The sequence below is a fragment of the Columba livia genome, chromosome 9 (genome assembly GCF_036013475.1).
Source record: "Columba livia isolate bColLiv1 breed racing homer chromosome 9, bColLiv1.pat.W.v2, whole genome shotgun sequence".
NCBI classification, from domain to species: domain Eukaryota; kingdom Metazoa; phylum Chordata; class Aves; order Columbiformes; family Columbidae; genus Columba; species Columba livia.
The window spans coordinates 11,282,204-11,302,958 of NC_088610.1; the positions used below are offsets into that span (position 1 = coordinate 11,282,204).

The 20,755-nt window shown below is 36.8% G+C and overlaps 1 protein-coding gene across 9 annotated transcripts in view; it reads right to left on the bottom strand.

The window, feature by feature from the left end:
- Positions 1-451: 451 nt before the first annotated feature.
- Positions 452-20,755, bottom strand: part of NAALADL2 (N-acetylated alpha-linked acidic dipeptidase like 2) — a 455,965-nt gene continuing 435,661 nt past the window's right edge. For all 9 annotated transcript variants that reach the window (XM_065073810.1, XM_065073811.1, XM_065073809.1 and 6 more), the window contains one exon: positions 452-19,028. In XM_065073810.1, coding sequence (XP_064929882.1) covers positions 18,830-19,028 — 199 coding nt within the window. In that variant the 3' untranslated portion in view covers positions 452-18,829. The remainder of the gene's footprint in view (positions 19,029-20,755) is intronic.

Here is a 20,755-nt window from a genome sequence, read left to right on the forward strand (position 1 = left end):
GCCAGTGTTTCTGCTTATACTGTGATCAAGGAATGCAAAAAGTTCTTAGCGGCATATACTCACAGCATGGATCAAGAAATATTTGTTACTGACTGGATCCCATACAGGTGCTTGAAGAGTTCTTGAAAGTTGTGAATTTAAAGACTTTTAAGACTGATTACTTTCCAATAAAAAACATCTCGTTCTTAAACCTTATCAACAAAGAAACACCGTTAGAAAATGACAACCATTCTTCCCCCAAGAATTGCAATATGGCTCTAGCAGAAGACATTTACAAGGATTTTAGTTGTCTGTTATTATTTTTGCTGGTGTAACATGAAAGACTTATTTGAGTTAGATATTTGAGTCAGATATTGTACAGAACGATCCTTAAAAAAAAGACAGATGGAGATACTGTTACTTTCATTGAACTTACCACAGGGAACACTAACAGCAAACATAAGAGAAAATCTCTGAAGTAGACAAAGACGACTTTATTTTATTTGGTATAACCACATAATGGATCTAAGTCTATTAGCTTTTTTGAAGAAATGTTGAAAAATATTACACATTAATGAAAAAAGATCATAAATTATATAGAAAAGGGTTTCCAGACTCTTTGTAGTGACTGAGATGAGCTCACTTTTGGGTTAACTGCATGTCAAAACAAATAGTCAATTAGAAATAAATGTAAAACCCAAACATTTATGTCATGTAAACAGTAAACAATTCTAAGAGTTAATATTTTTATCTTCAGGATAAAGGTACAGAAATACAACCATGGCAAGCACAACAGAGGAAACTCAGCACAGCAAAAATATAATATTTTCCCTATGGAAGAACCACAGCAACAAAAATTGTGATATTCCCACATTTGAACAGGATCATAAGTAGTTTTAGGGCACCACTGTTTGCTTTGTTACTTTCCTCGTCTCTTTGCATATGACACTGTGGATTTCCATGCTACCCTGCTAGGCAGTGGCGTTGGCAATCTGTGGTTCCCCCAATTTGACACCCACTTGAGATGGACCTCTGGGGTGGCATTCATGCCACGCTGCCCTTGCTGGCAGAATGCAGCAGGCACCTTCCTGCTGATTTAAGAAGTTTCTCTCTGTTGCGCAGGCCACCCTGTGGCACACAGAAAAGCACTGTTTTCTAGTGAATACAAAGGTGGACTTGAGATCTTGACTTTTTTTCTGAGTTCTCATGAATGAGTCCAGGCATTGGATTTATGCTTAATTTCCTCATATCTATAATGGAACAGTGACACTTAGTGCATATGATAAAGCACTTACCCAACCTGAAAGCCAGAAAATATCTTGGTGGCCTTCCAGCTGCGCCAGATATTGTCCCTCTGTGCTCTTCCTGTTCTGCTTCGACATAATGCTGCACAGGTTTCAAACTTTAAGGTATCATTTATAGATTCAGCCACTTTTAGTTTTTAAATGGCTTTTCTGTCCTTCATTTAAAAGGAAAAAATCATGTAACATTGAACACATGCTAGAATTACCAGGAGATAAATGGTCTTTGATTTTCAAATGCGTATTAATGGGTCAATATTCTCCTTTCTTGCCATATACAGTTCTCTCATTAATTATAATGTCACTATAGCTGCAGAATGAATTTGACCTTATCTGTTGAGCACCATGTTCCAGTATTAATAGTTTTTGTTCTTAACAGCAATTGGGAAACACGGCCAGACATGCTGAATGATATATTCCTATCTTTACACCATGGTTTTAGTAATTAAAAAAATGCAATATGAAAAAGTGTGTTAATAGCTTTTTTTGTTATTGTTATTAATATATAGATGTGCTTAATTCTGGGATTCTATAAATTTAATATTGACCTGTGAAACTGCTTTCCTCTATGCACCTAATATGGTTGAAAAGGCTTGAATAGGAATCATTATGCATCTCTGGACTAAGGTTAGTAGCCCAGCAATTTGTTCAATCTGGTGTCTTTTTAAAAATAAAGTAAATACATAGCTGAGTGACTCTAAATAAGAAAAGATATCAAGTTAAAGTGTAGTATATTGGTAGTTTTTCAGGAAGTGTAATGTCTTCAGTTTTAAGCAAACAGGGCTTTGGTCTAAATTTTAGTGTTGTAAAATAGAGCTAATTAACTAAGCAAGAGAGTGACTTCATGCACTTTTTACAGCAAGAAGAAAGTGAGCAATAGGGATATCTTACAATGGGTAAAATAGGAACAAACTGGAATGTAGAAACACATTTGCTAAGGTAATTCAGCACCAGTTCACCAACATATTTTCAGGCATTGACAAGAAGAATAGCACAAGGAAAGGCTTTATGCTGGAGAAATTAATCATGAGACAACAGTGAAGTTTAACTGGACAATATTACAGAAATGTTTTATTCAGCCAAAAACAGTGGAGTTTTATCTGGAATTTAACTCAAACTGTTTAACAATATCAGTGTAACACTTCATTTGAATGGGTGAGAAACAGAAAAGCAATAATGGAAGGAGCCATCAGAAAAGTGTAAAGCCACAATGTCCTTGAAAGCAATTAGGAATCTTCTGCAGGAGTTTAAGTGACACCAGAATGGAAATCTATGCATAAGGAGTTACAAAGAAAAGAAGCAGGCTAGCTTAGAGCAAATGATTATGTCTCTCTTGCTTAAAATAGAGCAGACTTCAGGATAATTTAGGTTCTATAAAAAGTGACAGTTACACAGGATGAGATACAGTATTCAAATCTAAATCTAAAAGCTTCAGAGAAAGTCCTTTCTTTTTCAGAGAGAATCCTTCTGGCTAATTTTTTCTGCTGCAAAATCAGTGTGTTATCCTCCCATCCCACTTTCTTAAGGAATTGCTAAGTCATCATGTTGGCACTGGCAGCCACTGCTCTCCTCTTCCTTTAGGGTCATTATGTGTATAGGTAATCATGATTGGTAGGGTGAAGGAATCCACCTTTCCAATTCAGTTCTGGTTTGTTTCCCAGTTTCTCTCTAGAACTGGCTCTGAACCCCTCTTGGCCCAGCCCCGAAGGGCTGGATAGGGTCCCTACCTGTGTTCTCCTCTTCCATTTGAACAACAACTCACATTGATACACTGGAATTTTGCACAGTTCATCCACATGAAGTTTGATCATTGCTGCCTTGGCTGGAATCATTTCCTAGAGTGAATTACTACATTGCAGTCTTTGGAAACTTTGAAGAGGCTATCACATTAGCCATATCACAAGAAGTTAAATTCTTTCTAGTTTCAAAAAGAAAACAAACCAAACCACACCATTATGGTTATTTGCCTAGGTTTGGACACATTATGAGCATTCTGAGTGATTATTTATTAACGACCTGCTGCTGCAAGTTCACAAAGTAAACAGGTTACAGTAAGAGTGGACTCTGAATCCTTGCTTTAGTCATGCTCTATTCTTTCATTTTATTGTGGGTGTTGCTTAGCTACTTACGTTGAATTTACCTTTAAATTTATTAATTTGAATAAATTGTTTATTCATATTAAATAATACAGCTGGTATTCCGCATGAGAACTGTGATACAAGAAAATACCATTACATGCCTTGAGCTGATATATTTCTGTTTTATGCTACTGCCTAAAGCACAATCACAGAACAAAGAAATGAGAAATTTTAATGGCTACTGAACACTGGAGATGTGAAATCAGTGCTAGGTTATTTAGCATAGGTTTTAAGAGTGATATGTAGGGGAAATGTAGAGCTCAAGGACCCTCCGGGTCACACTCTTAATTGTAACATTTGGTAGCTACTCTCTAATCCAACAGCCAAAATGAAAGTACCCAGCCCCCCAATCCCTCTGCAAACAAACCCCCCTCAACTATCTTAAAGTCTGTTTCTTTACTTATGTATTATTGTCTTTTCCTATTTCCTATTTCAGCTTCATCGAGACAAAATGCTTATTGCAGGTATTTTCACAATTATATATTTCAATCTCTCTTTCTTAAAAACAAATAGAATTCCAGTGGGTACAATGTGTTATCACCCTTCATTTCTATCAGTTTCACTTGTTGATAAAGGCATTCAATCACTCTGAGAATTGCAAAGAGGTTGAGAGTTCTTCCAAATGGAATCAAATTCAATTTTGACACTTTGCTTTAGTTTCCTTAATTTTAGCATAAATGTGTAGATGCTTGTTTGAATATTACTGTGCCCTCTGGACACTTAAGCACACGGACAATTTTAAATTAGTTTGAAGAATCTGCCTTACCTTATTTGAAGTGTGGTATGATTGTGTCGGGGATTGGCTCAAGGAGCACGGACATGAGTCCACCAAGCAACTGTACGAGCAGAGCCCATTTTAGTTGACATAAGTAGGCCTTAGTTAGCTTGTCTATTAGGCCGTGGGAAAGGGGGGAACGGAAAAGTACTAACTAAGGCAGGGTCAGGATATCCTTGAAGAGATAAGAGTCAGAAGAATGCGGGATGCGCATAGCTAGCTAAACCCAAGTAGGTGGAGTAAGTAAATGTAACCTTTTAGTGCTTAGCCTATTAGATAGAGACAAGTATGCATAATTATGGTATTTGGTATAAATGCATGCTATCTCGGGCAATAAAGTTGAAGTATGCTTTATCACTCATATTGAGTCGGCTGCATTTCTTCCTCCGTCCGCTCGGGTCTGGAACTCTGATGGGATTTCTTCCCGCATGATTGTCTCTTAAAACAACTATTCCACAACAGATGTTACCAGTGCTGCACTAGAAGGAAGAAGGAAGATGAGAAAGATTTTGCTCTCTTCTATGGGCAAAGGCTTGGCAAACATTAGAATGCTAGGACCATGGATACACTGCAGGCAACTGACATACTCTTGCGTCTTCCGTTATTTAACAAAACAGTAACCTGTTCTAAAGATGCTGCTCTCAAGGACACTCCACAGGGAGCAGGTCTATTGAAATGAAATTCCCAATAGTAACACAGGCAAAAACATTAACTGTAAATCAAGGAGGCTGTTTAGTTCAGCTTGCCAGAAGGCTCAGACTACTTTGAAATTTCAAGTCATCTGGCCAGATTTATAATGATATGACTGGGTACAGAGTCTGACTTGCCATCTTTGATCCAATAAAATATTCAGGCACATTATCTTCAGCTTTAAATGTCCAAGTCCCCTCTTTCAGAGTCAAGTTCTTCCCTGATAGTATGATCCCACTGACTTGTACAGGCTTTTCCCATTTCCTCTACAGTCAGTGGAGTGACTGTGGATTTAAACTAGTGTAATTGGGAGTAAAAGTAGGCTTTTAAAGTCTATTTCTATATTTAAAATCTTCTCTGTCAAGTTTCATGAGGTCAGATGTGAAGATGAATTTGTTGTTTAAGCTTCTTTTTCCTGCAGGCAAAACGCTTAATCATTTTTTTCTACTGACCTTGTCTTGTCTGAAGATGAGTCAATGAATCAAGTTATGAATGATATATCATGAATAAATGATTTATGTCTGGTCAGATCAAAGATGATGTATTACTTAGGTCCTTGAGTATTATTGCATATAAAGATTTATCCAAAGTGTCATACGATTGGTCAGGGAGAGAATTCTTAAATCTTTGTACATCCTCTTGGAAAAAAAAAAAAAAAAAGTATATAACTGTTCTCTGACTAGAGAAATTCATCTTGGCAAAAATCTCATGTCTTTGACGAAGGCTTAAGAAGGACGGTCCAGCAGTTACATTTCTCTGCTGGAATACAGGAGGTCCCAGGTAATGCTGCCTTCCTCAATCTTTGTAAACTCCCTTCAGCTCAGTCCCACTATCTATAAAAGAGGAAAACAGAAAAACTCTCTAGGTCACACCTGTGTTGTGACATTGACCAGCTCAGAGACCCTGAAGTGCTCATACAACATGGCAATTTATTTTTATATAAGATTGACAAGAGTCTTCCTCCCTGCCCCTCAGCCCCCAAAAAATCTATTTACTGGTTGAGTATAATTTACTTAGCCTTCATGATATGGATTACTCATTATTGAGTCCTAACAGTATCGGAATGTAAACACCTTCTGTGACAGACATTTTTCAAAAAGAATTGCATTGCAGCAGTAACCAGTGCACCCACTTATAAGATTTGATTAAATTAATAACAAGCTTGTAATGTAATCCATCAGAAGGGACACATTACAGATCCTTGAATTGTGCTGGCTGAGGCCTGGCCATAAGTCTGAAAGATATCTGGGAAGAGAGCAGAAAAGTTTCTAACGTAACATATTTTCTGAAAAAGAAAGAAGAAAGAAAAAGAGTTGTATCAGCCCTTTCACCTTCATGCTGTTCAGTCCTTCCTGTACATCTGATGGTTCATGGTTTCTGTCTCCAACAAATTTTGCTCTCCTTCCCAGTTACAGTTAATGATGCCAACCGTGCCCTACTGTGAAGGATCTTCAAACCCACAACTGGATCACATGTTATTATGTCATCTGTTTTATGTCTACTTAATTAGTTACTTATCATGGTTGATAATTCATTTTAATTTATTCTGGATTTATAAAATTATGGGCATCAACACACCTGATTTGAAGCAAATTAATGTATTCTGAAAAGGTTGTTTTCTCAGAAATACTAATAGATGACAGAAAAGTTTGGTAAATATAATTATTCTGACAAGAAAGAGTTGTTCTTATTCTGAAAAGGCAGTATTACCAGCAGGAGCTAAATGAACTGTTGCTTATTGCATATGGGTGGTGAAGGCCTCATGGAAACAACAGCAAAAACAATGAGAAGACCTATAATCTCCCCAATATTTAGCATTCGATTGTGACCAGAACTAAGTATCTGCAGTCGGTTTACAAAGCTGCATCAAATTGCACAGCATAGAGGCAATTCCTTGGATCGCCAACAAAGTAACTGAGGCAGAATTCTGCCAGTCTACAAATGCACAGTAGGAGGTGCACAGCTGGTTGGAAAAAAACCACATAATGCTACAGCCAATCACTACAAATTTTTCTTCTAAATGTAATGAAGAAGTCTCAGTGAGGTATGCCATGGAACATCAAGTTAAATTCTTCATAGATTAATAAAAATGTTACATGCCGTGAATTTATGTATTGGATTTTCATACTGTGAAAAGAATTATTTAAAAAGCTGCCTTTTCATTTCAACTGCTACTTGCCCTGCTATTTTATAATAGTGAATGATAATGAAGTTGTCATTTTACATATAGGATAATAAATTGCCTTGCTATGAATACAAGGCTATTATTCACTCACAGGGCCCTGATTATGTTGTGCTAGGAGAGCGTGACAAGCGCTTTATGAATGGCACAGTCCTGAAAGTGAACTCAGTCAGTGCTCATTATAGGGTCATCCCCCTAGAATTTGAAAATGTGAACTTCATGCGTGGGGGTATGAGCTAATTTTTCACGTTTAGTGTAGAAGTAACACCTGCATATCAAGGTCTCCCATCATGGTTCTGCATCTTCATTTTAGATAACGCAGTGATCCTTCACTTTAGGAAATGCAGTGACACATGACATATGTGGAAACTTACTCAGGTAATTTGACCATCTTTCATATATAGTCCCACACTGACAAACACCTGCCTGTCACCCAGGCTACAGACAAATTCATCTTTATGAATTCTTACACTGGGCTCTATCATTATTCAGAAGAAAATCACAGAAATACAAATGTCAACCTGTTTGTGGTAGATGCAGATGGAAATTTATTTTTTAACTTGTTTCTCTGGATGTCATATTCCAGTCTGGAATGTAACAGTTCCTTTAGACATTTCAGTGTCTGACTACTTATATGGCAGCACATCTTCTCATGTTACAAATTACAAATATCCATGTAAGTTGGAATTAGACAAGTTTTAAAACCTTAAGATTTTCCCTGTGTGTTCTGTAACAACCTCCACAGGTTTATACTATCAAAGCAAAGGCATCTCTCAGTCATTTTGTCTCTTCAATACTGACAAAATATTTACCCATTTTGTATCACTTTAGATATTAGTTCTTTAACTTTCATTCTAACTTCTTTTTAACTTCATTCTAACACTTCTACTGTTTTAAATTTTATATTTCTGTATTTTCAGCTCTTATAGTACATCTCTACCTATTACTTTTCCTTCTTCCTGGAGAAGATACAGTCACACAGTTCTGATGGGGCACTGTGCTCATCATCTTATTCTCTAATCACAGCTAACGGACACAAAGGGATACTGTATGAAACTGGTTTGTATTATACAGTATAAAAGCAGCTTATTCTTAAGGAATAACAGGTAACTGTTTAAGGGAGAAGTCCCATTTTAAGTACAATACTTGCTATTAAACCAACAGTACATGTTAAAAGGAAGTAAATATTGGCATGGTATTAGTTCCAATTAATGATCTTTTTTGTGCAGGAAAACTAACCCTTAAGCAATGGGATAATTAATCTCTGGCATAGCACTGACCTGAGCTCAAATACACTCACAGATGAATTGGAGGCATTGCCTACAAACCTTACTAGATTTCTCATGAAATAAGATAGTAAAGCAATGTCAGAAAGCGCTTCCATTTTTTTGAGGCTGAGCTACAAAGAGCTGATTAGATCTTCACTTGATGTAAGCTGACAGCCTCAAAGCAGCGATCTTGGTTTACACCACTTGAGATACAGCCCAGCACCTCTGCAGCTGAGAGGAGGACTATGAACAGGAAAAGACTGAAGCTCGTTAGAAAGAAGGTGAGTGGACTGTTCAAGGTCACTGTACTGAAAGAAATCTTTGCTTTGGTGCCTTTGTGTATTTGACTCAACAAAGGCTTTAAGGCTTTTTCAACTCAGATATTTAGACCTAGTTTACTTTATCCAGTCCTAGAATCACCCACTCTTCTTCTTGCCTGTTAGGGAGAAAATGGTGATCCAGTTGTTTTTACCAAATATCTTAAAATCAATTCAGCTTACAGCACCACTGTCATAGTCACTTTTATATTCTCTTCTGATGGAATATAGAGAGTAACTCACAAGGCCCTGAGTTTCTCTTTCCAAGACAGGATTTGCTACCGTTTCTAGCAATAAAAGTCTTAGCTATTTCACGTCTTGCCCTTTCCAAACTAAACAGATCAGTGTTGGGCTGAAACACTCTTACCGGTCTTCACCCTGAACTGGTTAAACTGGCATCAGAGTTCTTTGGGCAGGAGCCAGATCTCCACTGTCTGCTTTCTGGTACCTAGTGCAACAGAATCGTCTTACCAGCACCTGCCTTTCCCAGTGCCCACTTCTGGCACTCTCAGGACCTTCAACCCACTGTTGTCCCCATCAGGCAGCTGCCACTGGCCAGAATCTGTTTCTACTCCCATCCTGCTCACCAGCCTTGTATGTGAACACTTCACTGTGATGCGTCAAATTATCCATTACTTCAGTTGCATGGTTACCATACCTACGCTTCATATAAAAGCAAATGCCTTCATAATTATATGATCCTTTATATTCCACTCCCATATGGATCTCTGTGCTACTACTTGCTAAGAAATACAGGTGCAAGAAATGCCATAACAATCTCAAGGTTAAATAAAACAGTGGAGAGGATTCATTATATTTCCATTTTCTTAGACAAATCTGTCCTATACCAAACCCGACTACTTGGAACACTTATGTTAAATAAACATTTATTATTATTATTATTATTATTATTATTATTATTATTATTATTATTAAATTGCTCAGATGGATACTTAGTGAAAGAGGATAATGGCCCAGTTTCCCAGAGAAGATTTTGATGCCCAGGCAAAGAACATTTAGCTTCAATTACGTTTTTCAGTAACAATGGCTTCCACAGATCTGTCAGCAGGAACTGAAAACTGGATACACGTATAAAACTTTTGATATACAGTTGGCTTTTATTTTCATGGCACAAGTTTACATGGCTTAAAGGAAACATATTCTGAAGGAATATGTTCCACAAATTAGTCTTCAATACGACATGAGATATTCTAGTTAGAGCTGCACTTTGTAAGGAGCTAATTTATCAAATGAGGTTAATGATCTAGCCATGATTAAAAATATTATCAAGGTATCACTTTTATTTTTCCTTTTAATCTGGTGAACAGAAAAGCAGTTTCAAAAAAACCCTACAAAAAATGGAAATAAATTTTGGACATACATATTCTTTTACAATGAACCTATTTCATTACACCTCTCAAGTGCCTTGTAAGTACAAAAGAGCCTCCAAGTTGTCATATACTATAATCAAAACATGGAATTCGTATTTTTCTGAGATAACAACTACCTTATAATTTCAAGACCTCTGAACTACAGGAAAAAGACTGATCATTTGAATTTGATATCATCTGAATTTTACATATCAAGATTTTCAGAACTGACTGGTTTCTTTCTTCAGACAGCATTAAGGCTGTTCAGCAGCTTTTTTTTTTTTTATTTTTTTTCAATAAGAGTCTCATCCTGAATACTTTGAGTTTGATCCAAAGTCTCTGCCTACTTTTCAAATTCTTGATTCTCAAAAATATACAAGGACAATTTCTTCCTACCTGAAAGACAAATTATCTGAATATCTGGGCTTTCTGTATGCCAACACCTAAAAAAGTTGATAATCCAAAATTTACCTGTCAGTAAATTATCACACCCCAGGTTCTCAAGTTCTGTCTAGCTATTCTTTTTCTTCCTCCTTCTCATTATGTTTTACTGCCCTGGGATCCATTCTACTGAATCAGCAGCTTGAGAGGCATATGTTACAGCTCACTGGCAGAACCAATTAAAAAAAAGAAAGCAAAACCGACAAAAACCAAATGAATATAATTCCAAATCAGTCAGTGCAATGTACATTATACACATCTTCATATTCCAGTTTAATTTCTAGCAAAAATGTAACTATGGAAAAACACCACTTTCACAAAATGTCTATTACTGAGTTCCAGTCCACAGTACCTTCTGTACAAACACTCTCAGAAACTGCAGAATTATATTCACAGCACAAAAAGTAAAATGTCCTTCTTAATCGAAGTATGTGGAATCTACTTATATTAATGGCCAATGTTACCTTTTTATTACACTTTGTTATAAAAGTACAAATTGATACAAAGTAAACTAATTTTGCAAATAAACTGTTCTATTCAGACTCAACATACTATAATGTGTTATAAAAATCAACCTTTCATTGCACATTTCCACATAACATGATATTTATTGGTTTCCAGGAATCACCGCATCAAGTTTTTATTACTGCATGTTCAAGAAAACCTAGTTACTTAATATTCTGAATTGACTAGCTATCAATTGTGGCAACTTGATTTTACTACACAGAAATTTGGAAACAGATGGAATGAAGCAGTCATCATTCAGGCATCTCACATTCTGTGTCAAAGCTTGACAAAGATAACAGAACTTGACAGCTGCTCTTTTGCACACAAAAGGCAGAAATACTTGTATATTCCATCTGATTAGGTAAACTTTGTAAGGTGTAACATGACATAAAAATAATAGTTCATATTGACACTATCATGATCACTGATAACAGCACGTGAGCATTAATCCTCAAAGGCAGAGCAATGAGGACGTACAATGCACTACCATGAAGCTATGAATGAATGCAATGCTAAAATCTGGCCTTATGCAGAAGAATATTATTTTCCAGACCTGTACTAAAACTCCCAAAAGTATCTGTTCTGAGTATCTTGTACTGCTTCTCATACTATGCGAACAGTTAAAGATACTTCAATGTGAAGTGTTCCCTGAATTCATCATACTTCCTCTAGATACAGAATCACATTCATTTTCCATTTGTCTTAGAAGACCAAACCATACTATATACGTGATGAGAGTGTGATGCATATTAACTTGCATAAACTGCAAATGGAAAACAAAGAGAATTTGTATTCATCTTATCTGCTTTAAGTATGAACATCGAGCATCTCCTTTTTTATCCTGCAGTGGATTCATAGACTACAAGATGTTTCAGCTGTTGAGAACAAGTAATGAGACTGCATGAAAAAAAACCCCATTGTTCAGGACTTTTTCTGAATCCTCAGTACACAGACTGAAAACACCACAAGTTTGGGAAGCACTTACCAATTATTATTTACTTTTTAAGGGTAGGGAGCAACAGCAGTTTCTGTAGCAAGCTAACCCATCAGTCAGACCTATGGATCTCACCTTGGTGTCCTTCAGATCAGTATCAGGATTGTGCTACATAAAAGCTGAGTGGGGCTACAAGAGACAATAAGTAAAAATGGTAGAAATATACTGATGGCTCAGGCAACCCTCTAGCATGCCACCTGTAGTAAGAGTTTGTAGCAGGTGCTAAGAGAACTTGGTATTGCACTGCTATATCACCAGTATGCTCAGGAGAGAAGAGTTTCAAATGGGGGAAAATTAGCAGGTCTTTGCAACACTATTAAAAAAAATGTTTTCTCTTAAATTAGTGCCTCAAAGCATCATATTTCATACCTATACCACTGCATTGTAAAGGCAGCCACCCCAGCATATAGTATCATATATATATTAACTGGTCAGTAAAGAACCTCCTTCCAAAGACCATGCTTTAAAATATCATTTTTAATTCTATCAAATAATCCAGGAATGACCAGACAAGAAGATGGTACACTAACACATGGTAAGTTTTTCATAGACACTTAAGGCAGCACACATTTAAAAGAAAAATAAAGAACAAGACTTCATTTTCAAAGGCTTGTTGAAAATTAAATCAGAGGAAAGTAGCTTAAACAAAACCCTAATCTTTTTCAACCAAATGGATTAGGCAGATGAGTAAGCATATACTACATTTAGACAGCAAAAAAAGTTGTTCCATGCCTTTTCTTAAATTAAGTCCTTGTATTAATTCCAATCTGTGAAGCTCCCAAGAGAATGTGTGCATTAATCCGTGCCAATATTTATAATAACTATTAAGTTAATACTAGATTATAATACATCACTTGTACACAAACATTTGTATTCTCTGCTGTGGCTTAATTAACATTGACCAAGAGACTCTTGCCTGTTTTTTGAAAAATATACTCTTGCTTGTAATAATCTATGTTGAGAGATTAAAGAGAACAGACTAAATGTAAATAAACAATATTCTGATAGCAAATCTTTTGGGAAAGCCCATAAATAGTGGCAAAATTCTGCTGACCTCACTCACGTGTAACAGTACCCTGATAAGAAGTCATGGTAAAGTCAACCCTGCTGAAAAAAAAACAGAGCAAATCCATAAGCCTGAGGGGAAGCATAATCTTCCAGTAAATCTAAATCTGCAGGTGTACATATTCTCCAGCTATGACAAGTGTGTATGAGCAATATTAGAAATAACCAGGGGCAATGAGATTAAAATTAGGAAAAAACAAAAGTTAGACTTGATAGCACCATAGTTTTAGTAAACATGCAGTCTATTTTAAATATTCTTAAATCCTTTGCTTCCTAGAAGAGCATTCACTATTCTTAGGCATGTCCTAGGTTTAAGTGTGCATGTTCAAGTACAGGTTTGTGCATATGGCTTCAGTCCTTATTATCCTCAAACATTTAAAACACCGCAATAGAGTAACCAAGTTCTGTTTCTGCTCTAACCATCTTTCCTTACTCAGACATTTACACACATAAATTTTATGTGTAGACATCATGTAATGAAAGCATTGGATGGCATGCATAAGGTCAGAAAAAAAATCATGTGCTTACGTACTGCTTATTTTATTTTGTAGGCAGATAGTAGGCAGCTCTGACTCTATAATTTCTTATCCAACTTTGGACAGTTTATTTCAAAACTTTCAAGATTAACAGCTTCCTATACTGATAGTTTTGAGGGAATTGGCCAGTCTAGACAGTAGAGAGAAATAAGTTAGGCAAAAATACTTTGCAGGCCCCAAGAAAATCTGCTTCCATTCAGCCAAGTTATAATTGAAAAAATTGCTCACTACACATTCTCGGAAGAGAATACTTTGAATTTAACAGATGATGTCTCCTTACATTTTATCTGCTTGGATCTGAGCAGGACTTTTACATTACTTTCAGCTCTTCATTATTGTCAGCTGTACCAGGAATAAGAATCTAAACATAAGGGAGGTGAGTTGAGAACCAGATGGGGAACAAAACGTGTGACTGATATCACAGGGAGAAAATAGGGGGATTAACTTGGTGGCTGGCAAATTAAAGAGAAGATTAAGAAGTAATAAGGAACTAGAAGGGAGACAGAAAACTAGTGGAAATGACTGAGAAAAAGGTCATGAGGAATGGGGAAAGTCATCACATGACATGAGGATGTGAGAGAAGCTGAATGCAGGGGCTTGGAGAAGATGGTAGTAGAGGAGAAGACGACGGTCTGATGATTAAAGCCACCAAAAACTATCCGGGGTGATGAAATCCTATCCCTGCATTGGTAGACAAGTAATTTTTACCATTAATATAACCTTTAATAGACGGTAACTAATTGTGTACTCTATTTCTGAGACATTAACTTGCCACATTGGAGCCTCTATTCCAAGTTTGGTAGACTCAGAGCTCCAACAGAACACACCTGAGTTTTGAACATTCACTGTGCTGTATAAGGCTGTTTTCAAAATTCAGGTCCCAGGCATCTTAAAATGAGCTTTGTTTCCTATCATTCACCTTTCTGTGACTGACTGGCAACACTGCTAAAATTTAGAGAGTGCTAAAGGGAAAGAACATCTTCCAGACTCTGTTTCCTGAGGTAGCAACTATAACATATGTCAGAGGTACCTGCTTCTGAGTAACACAGAGAGCAGTTTGCAACACAAGGCTTTGGAGGAAACTCTTAACTGCTCCCTTGAAAGTACAGGCCCAGACATAACTATGTTTATGGTATTTAATAGCTTTTAAAGCCAGAATGACATACACAATTATATTGCCTGACTTGCTGCACAACAAAAGCCATAGAATTGCACTGAGCTCCCAAAGTTTGGTTAAAATAGATACATTCATAGCACATAGCTACGCGTATGTTGATGGGTATTTTTCCCTCCTGCCTTTTTTAAAGCATCTTTTGTTCTCAGTCACTCTCTTAATGCATATAGAAATACTGTGACTGGAAATCAGACACCATACAAAAAGACCTCAAAAGATAAAAGACATTAGTCTCTACAACTTAAAATAAAGTCCATGGCTTAAAGGACAGATCTCCTTATACGAACTTTTCAACATATTAAGCATGAAATCCTACGGACCTTGGCCAAGAGTTTTCACTGAATGATAGTCCTCTTTTGAACACTTGTAATTAGACCAATCACAATAACTTAACAACTAAGAAGCAGAGGGAGACATTTGGAGAAACTGTATCTACAGAAGAACAAAACACTTCTTTGCAAGGGTGACCAAGCACTGGCACAGTTGCCCAGAGAGGTTGTGGAATCTCCATCCTTTAAGATATTCAAAAGAAATCTGGACATAGTCACCACTGGACAACTGGCTCTAGGAGACCCTATTGAGCAGGGAGGTTGGACTAGATGACCTCCAGAGGTCCCTTCGGTGATACCTGAGAGATTTAATCTTTCCCCAGCTACTGCTCCAAGAACTGAAGTCAGCTGAAGTTCCTTCTTTTACACCTCCAGACTTAAACACTTTCCTAAAAAGTGAAGCAGTGCAAAGTGTCTGCTAATCTTCTGATGTAGATATTATTTATCTCTGTGTTTATGTAGATGTAGCATATCACTAAAAGTAAATAAATGTTTGCACAGTGTTTTGAAGTTATAAGGCATTTGTGTGTTTGCATATTCGCACACATACTGTTCTTTTTGGATGATAAAGACAATTAACTGCCTTTTTTAAGGTTAGCACTCAAAATCTAGCTCCCGTGTACCTATTATTCATCTGAGTTGATTGTACTTTAGCTGCTTTATAGACTCTTTAAAATATTCACTAATAAAATCTTATTAGCCTTTTATTATCAACTGTCTCAATGTACAAGTACTGAAAGCTGCAGGGATTTTCTGGTCACTGTGAGAATGACTCTATATTACCTAGCAATCAACACATTTGTTATGCTGTCTCTGGCAGTTGATGTTTCTGAAAAGGTAACAGATTCTAGTATTATTCAGGCAATTTTCAAACATAACTTCTGCCTTTAAGGGTGCTCCATTCAGTTCAACACAATACAGGAAAGAATTCAATCTGGGCAAGCTACTACGATTTACTAACACCTTCCTTTAGCAGATGTTCCACAGCTGGCTGGGCAAAAATTCTATGTTAGAAAGACATCAGGTATTTAGGACCTTAGCTTGCTATAAATTCTTTCAAGTCAATAGATAGTATTTAAAAATCAATGGAAGGATATGGCTCAAATGTGCCTTTTCCGAAGCTATAATGGTACAAATATTATCACTGAGCACTCACTTATACATGAGATCTCAACATCTGAAATAAAAGCCTTGAGATCTAGAAGTGTGAGATGACATCAAAATCAATGCATTGAAGTCTCTAAATAGCTCATCTGATTAATCTCACCAACAAGAATTATGATTGTCTCTAGTATAGAAAAGCATTTATAGTAGCACTGCTTTTTGTGGTGTAGTACTTTGAAGTCTGCTACTTTAAAAGTGGTTATAGAAGGACATTAGTGAGAAAACAAGATAAATGTTTTAGTGAGGAATTACATGGTTGAGAAATCATACAAAAGGGATAATCTTCCCAACAGATTTCACTGATTTTGCATGAGTACACTTTGGCCACATCAGAAGTGGTTTTGGTGGAACATACATACTAAGACTAAAGAAGCAGTTATTAAATTCACCTGGCAGAGTTAAAGGAAGTTTTAATTTCTGGTTATGGTCTCTTAATGGCACCTGACCCTGTATCATTTAAGACTATAGACACTGGGTCCACTACAAGTCAGCACGCTAAAGGAAAGATGTTTCTAAATGATCTGTTAGAAGAGTGGTCCCTATTAGAAAACACAATTCAAATATAGTGTGCACAGTAACTCCCCGAATACTATCACAAAATAAACATACAAGTCAAATGTGGCTATTCCAACCATTTAAACATCACAATAATTAGAACTATGGAAACAAGGGGATGCACAAACATTTCAATATCAGAAAAACTGTTCACTTTTCAGAGTCAAATTCTCTCTTCAGTAAACTAAATTGGTACCAGCATCAGCAGAAGATAAAACATACACTCTTGCTTACCAGTTGACAAGTAAATATAGGAGATAATCATGTCTAAGTTCATGCAGTCACGCTGACTGATGTTGACCATATTCCTACTTCAGTTGTAGCTGTACAACTGAATCAACCGACCTCTGGTCAGACCTGGGATGCTTTTGCCCATATTATAATAATAACTTGCAAAGAAATGTAGCAACAGCACAGCTATGTGTACCTAATCCCAGGTCATTGTGAGCAGAGACCCATTTGCCAAGGACTTTTGAAAACAGAAACCCAGATCTGTAAACAACTCTCTTGCTTTGTGAACATGGACTTTTAAAAGTTGTACTGTTTCATGAGCTTTCATCCTCTCACCAAATTGTGCACTTTGAAGTTTTCCTGAAGGTAATTTTTTTACATCAATGCAGATACTTTTTCCATTTTCATTGCAACCTGAAATGTTTCTGTAATGTTTCCATGGCAAAACAGGTAACAATACATTTAATATTTCCATCAAATAAATTATATTTCAATTCTAAGTATCTATATAAAATTAATTTTTTATGCTCTGATCCCAGAATCATCTGAGATTTTAAAACTCTAAACCCAATAGGGCTTAACAATTTCAGCTGTTTATATCATTCAGACCTGCAATTCTCAAGTGTGTATATTACCCCCTTAGAGTTTAGGACACTGAACTTCCTGTTCTTCTCATTCAAGGATTACTTCAGGTCAACAAGGTAATGGTGTGAATACAGCCTTTGAACAGGGCTTCCACCAATCCAAAACAGATTAGAGTTTTATTCCTGCAATATGATTCATCAGCTTGTGCCTTCAGAGGTGAATTCCTGGTTTTGCAGTAGGGAACCAATTTATGTTTTGCTTGTGCTTTTTTAACAACAATCCAGGTCATACATGCCAGGCACTACTGATGGAATGATCCAGCCTGGAACAGCAGGTGGTGGAACTCCAAAAATGTTCCCAGAAGTTTTAGGTCTTTTCATTTACTGTTCTCTAGAAATTTAGGGAGAGCCTGTTTTGGGAATGTATAAGCTTATAAGGCCTGTAGCCTTATCAGACTAGGCAGTTATTTTATTTAACACAAAAATTTAAAGTATTTTTGTACAAGCGTAATTCCTGATTCAAACTTTTCAAATAATTTGAAATCATCACAAAAGTTTTCTCTCCAAGAATTGCTAAAGAAAACAAGTATTTTTCCTACAGAAACAGGATTATCAAATTTTATCCATATTCTCAGAAATGAGGTATTTTTTGTTCCACAGCACTGTTGGATTGCACTGGTAAGGGTGTTTTGTGCATTTCCTGATTAACACTGGTGCTGGTTACCCAAAGAAATGCCAAATCCTTCAACTGTTTACTCTGAAAGGAGTAGGAAGATGAGTTTACTGAGGAAGCTAAGAAACACAAGAGTATAAGTAAATCACATTTTTCTGACAGTAGGTGTGGAAAGCTCACCTGGCTATGCACCTGGGGTGTCTCAGAACCAGGTCTTCAGCATATTGCAGAATGTGCTTGGTATTTTGCAAGATTGAGCTCTTAAGTCATAAAAATATATCTTACATTAAAAAATACAGCAGATGTCCTTTCAAAAATCATATCTTAAGTATTATTCCCTCTCATTATGTTTTCTACATTCAGAAACAGACACTTGAGATATACTGTGAACAGTGCAAAAGACTGTTTTATATTTATAAAAACGCGCATTGTGGTACCTTTAAGCGCCAACTGAAAGAAAAGTTGAGAAAGGTTTCATCCTCAGAGAAATTCTGGTCCAAGCTCAACTTTTGTTTAGCTAGTTGTAAACAAAAGTCTTAGAATGCAGAGAATTCTCTCATTTCTTTCCAGCTAAGGTAGACTCAAACACATCAAGTCCTGCTTTGAAGTAAACCTGAGCTGAACTGATGCTGTTCAGCACCTCTGACAAGGCTGCTTGCATGGTCTCATTTGACAGATGTAGTTTGCAGTGCTCCCGTGCCTCTAGCAATACTGAAAACCGGCTTGTCCTTTCATCCAGTCTGTAAAGAATATTCCTAAAAGAGAACAATGGAGAATGGTAAACTTTTTACTCAGAAAAAATCATCATAAATCATCAAGAAACCCTGGAAGCACCAGCCACACTTTACAGAGGATACATATTGTGCACAGTAAAGCTGACCCATGGCAAACTGAAAGACAATGGCATATTTATTACGGCTTTGTAAACTGCGCCTGTTGATTGATCTAGGGGTAAATACATTGAAACATTCACAAAATCCATCAAAGAAATCTCACATTCTTTTTGACCATTTAAGATTTTATTCAAAATCATGAGCCTATCTCACCCCTCATGAAGTATTTCATGGCTCAGCTGGATTCCATTTATTCCCTTCTAAAAAAACTTTGATTATTACTGTGGACCCTAGGCATAGATTTTTTTTTTTCCCTATCTGCTCTTGTTATTTATTTCACACTTCAAAGGTGAAATTCTAGCTGCATTGAAGTAAATGGTAAAATTCTCATTGCCTTCATCAATAATCCTTTGTCGCATCAGAACAAGAGCAACCCATCTTTAATGTCACATACTTGAGGAAGGAAACAAATGGAATGTACAGCTAAACCCTTATGAAACAAAATCTGTGTTTTTCTATAATATCTGCAAGACCTTTTAACGGCTTGTATGAAAACAGATGCAAAGATAAGGTCTGATTCTTTGGAAATGTTATCTGTATGCTGTGCTGAAGGCTCAGAATTCAAAGCTGGCCAGTGATTTCAATGAGACTTTAAGAAGCAGGCTATCAAGGTTATCTAAAAGCAGGTCTAATCACTATCCTAATTAGAAGAGCATGTAAGTATCAGAAATCTCCACCTAGGATCTCCTTTGATTGTAAACAAGTGAGTAAAATTTGAAACAGGAAAGCTACATGTGACTTGGTATAGGATCTTAACCCTAAATACAGGGCAGGTGTTCAGGGTAGGGGAGAAGTTGTTTCACAGAATGAAACCACAGCAATAGAGCAGGTCAGCTTAGATACTCTGTCAGTAACCTAACTGCGTGACAGAACAGGCCCAATGGCAACTCCACATTACTAATAAAACTGCCAAGTACTTACAAGATCGATGACCACAAAAGTGCATCTTATTATTATATGTCATCTAATTACCAATCTGCAAGGGGGAACGGTAATGAAGTAGTCCAATAAATCACACCACAAACATCTAAAATCTTCTGCCATGTTTTGCAGTTTGAAAAAATGCCTTGAATGAGGGGCAGTGTTTTTCAAAGATACGAAATAACTTCTGTCCTCATAACATCATTTCTCAGTATTTATGTTTTAACCTTCCTATATTAGGTGTACATCCAAAACCAGCAATATGCAATAGGAACGGGAAGCTTTCTATCCCCTGACACCAATACATCTAGTCATTTCAAGCGTTCTGCAATGCAATACTTAGGAGTTTTAAACAGAGGAGGGAAACAGTTTGAATCCAACACTGCAACAGAAGGATAGCTTATTCTCTTTAAATAGTAGGTCATCACTGACATACACCATTTAGAATGAAACGGGTTAGGAGTACCTGAAGGAATAGCTCAGCAGGGACATCCATCATCCATCAAGAGGACAGTAACAAGCAGATGCAGCAACAACTTCTTCAGCTCGCACTGTGGCAGCCAGAGGAGGACAAGCATCTGCTCCCTCGGTTCTGAGCTGATGCTCTGGTGCCTTGAGACTACAAGGCAGTGTACACTCAGAGGTGACTAAAGTTATATCATGGCCTG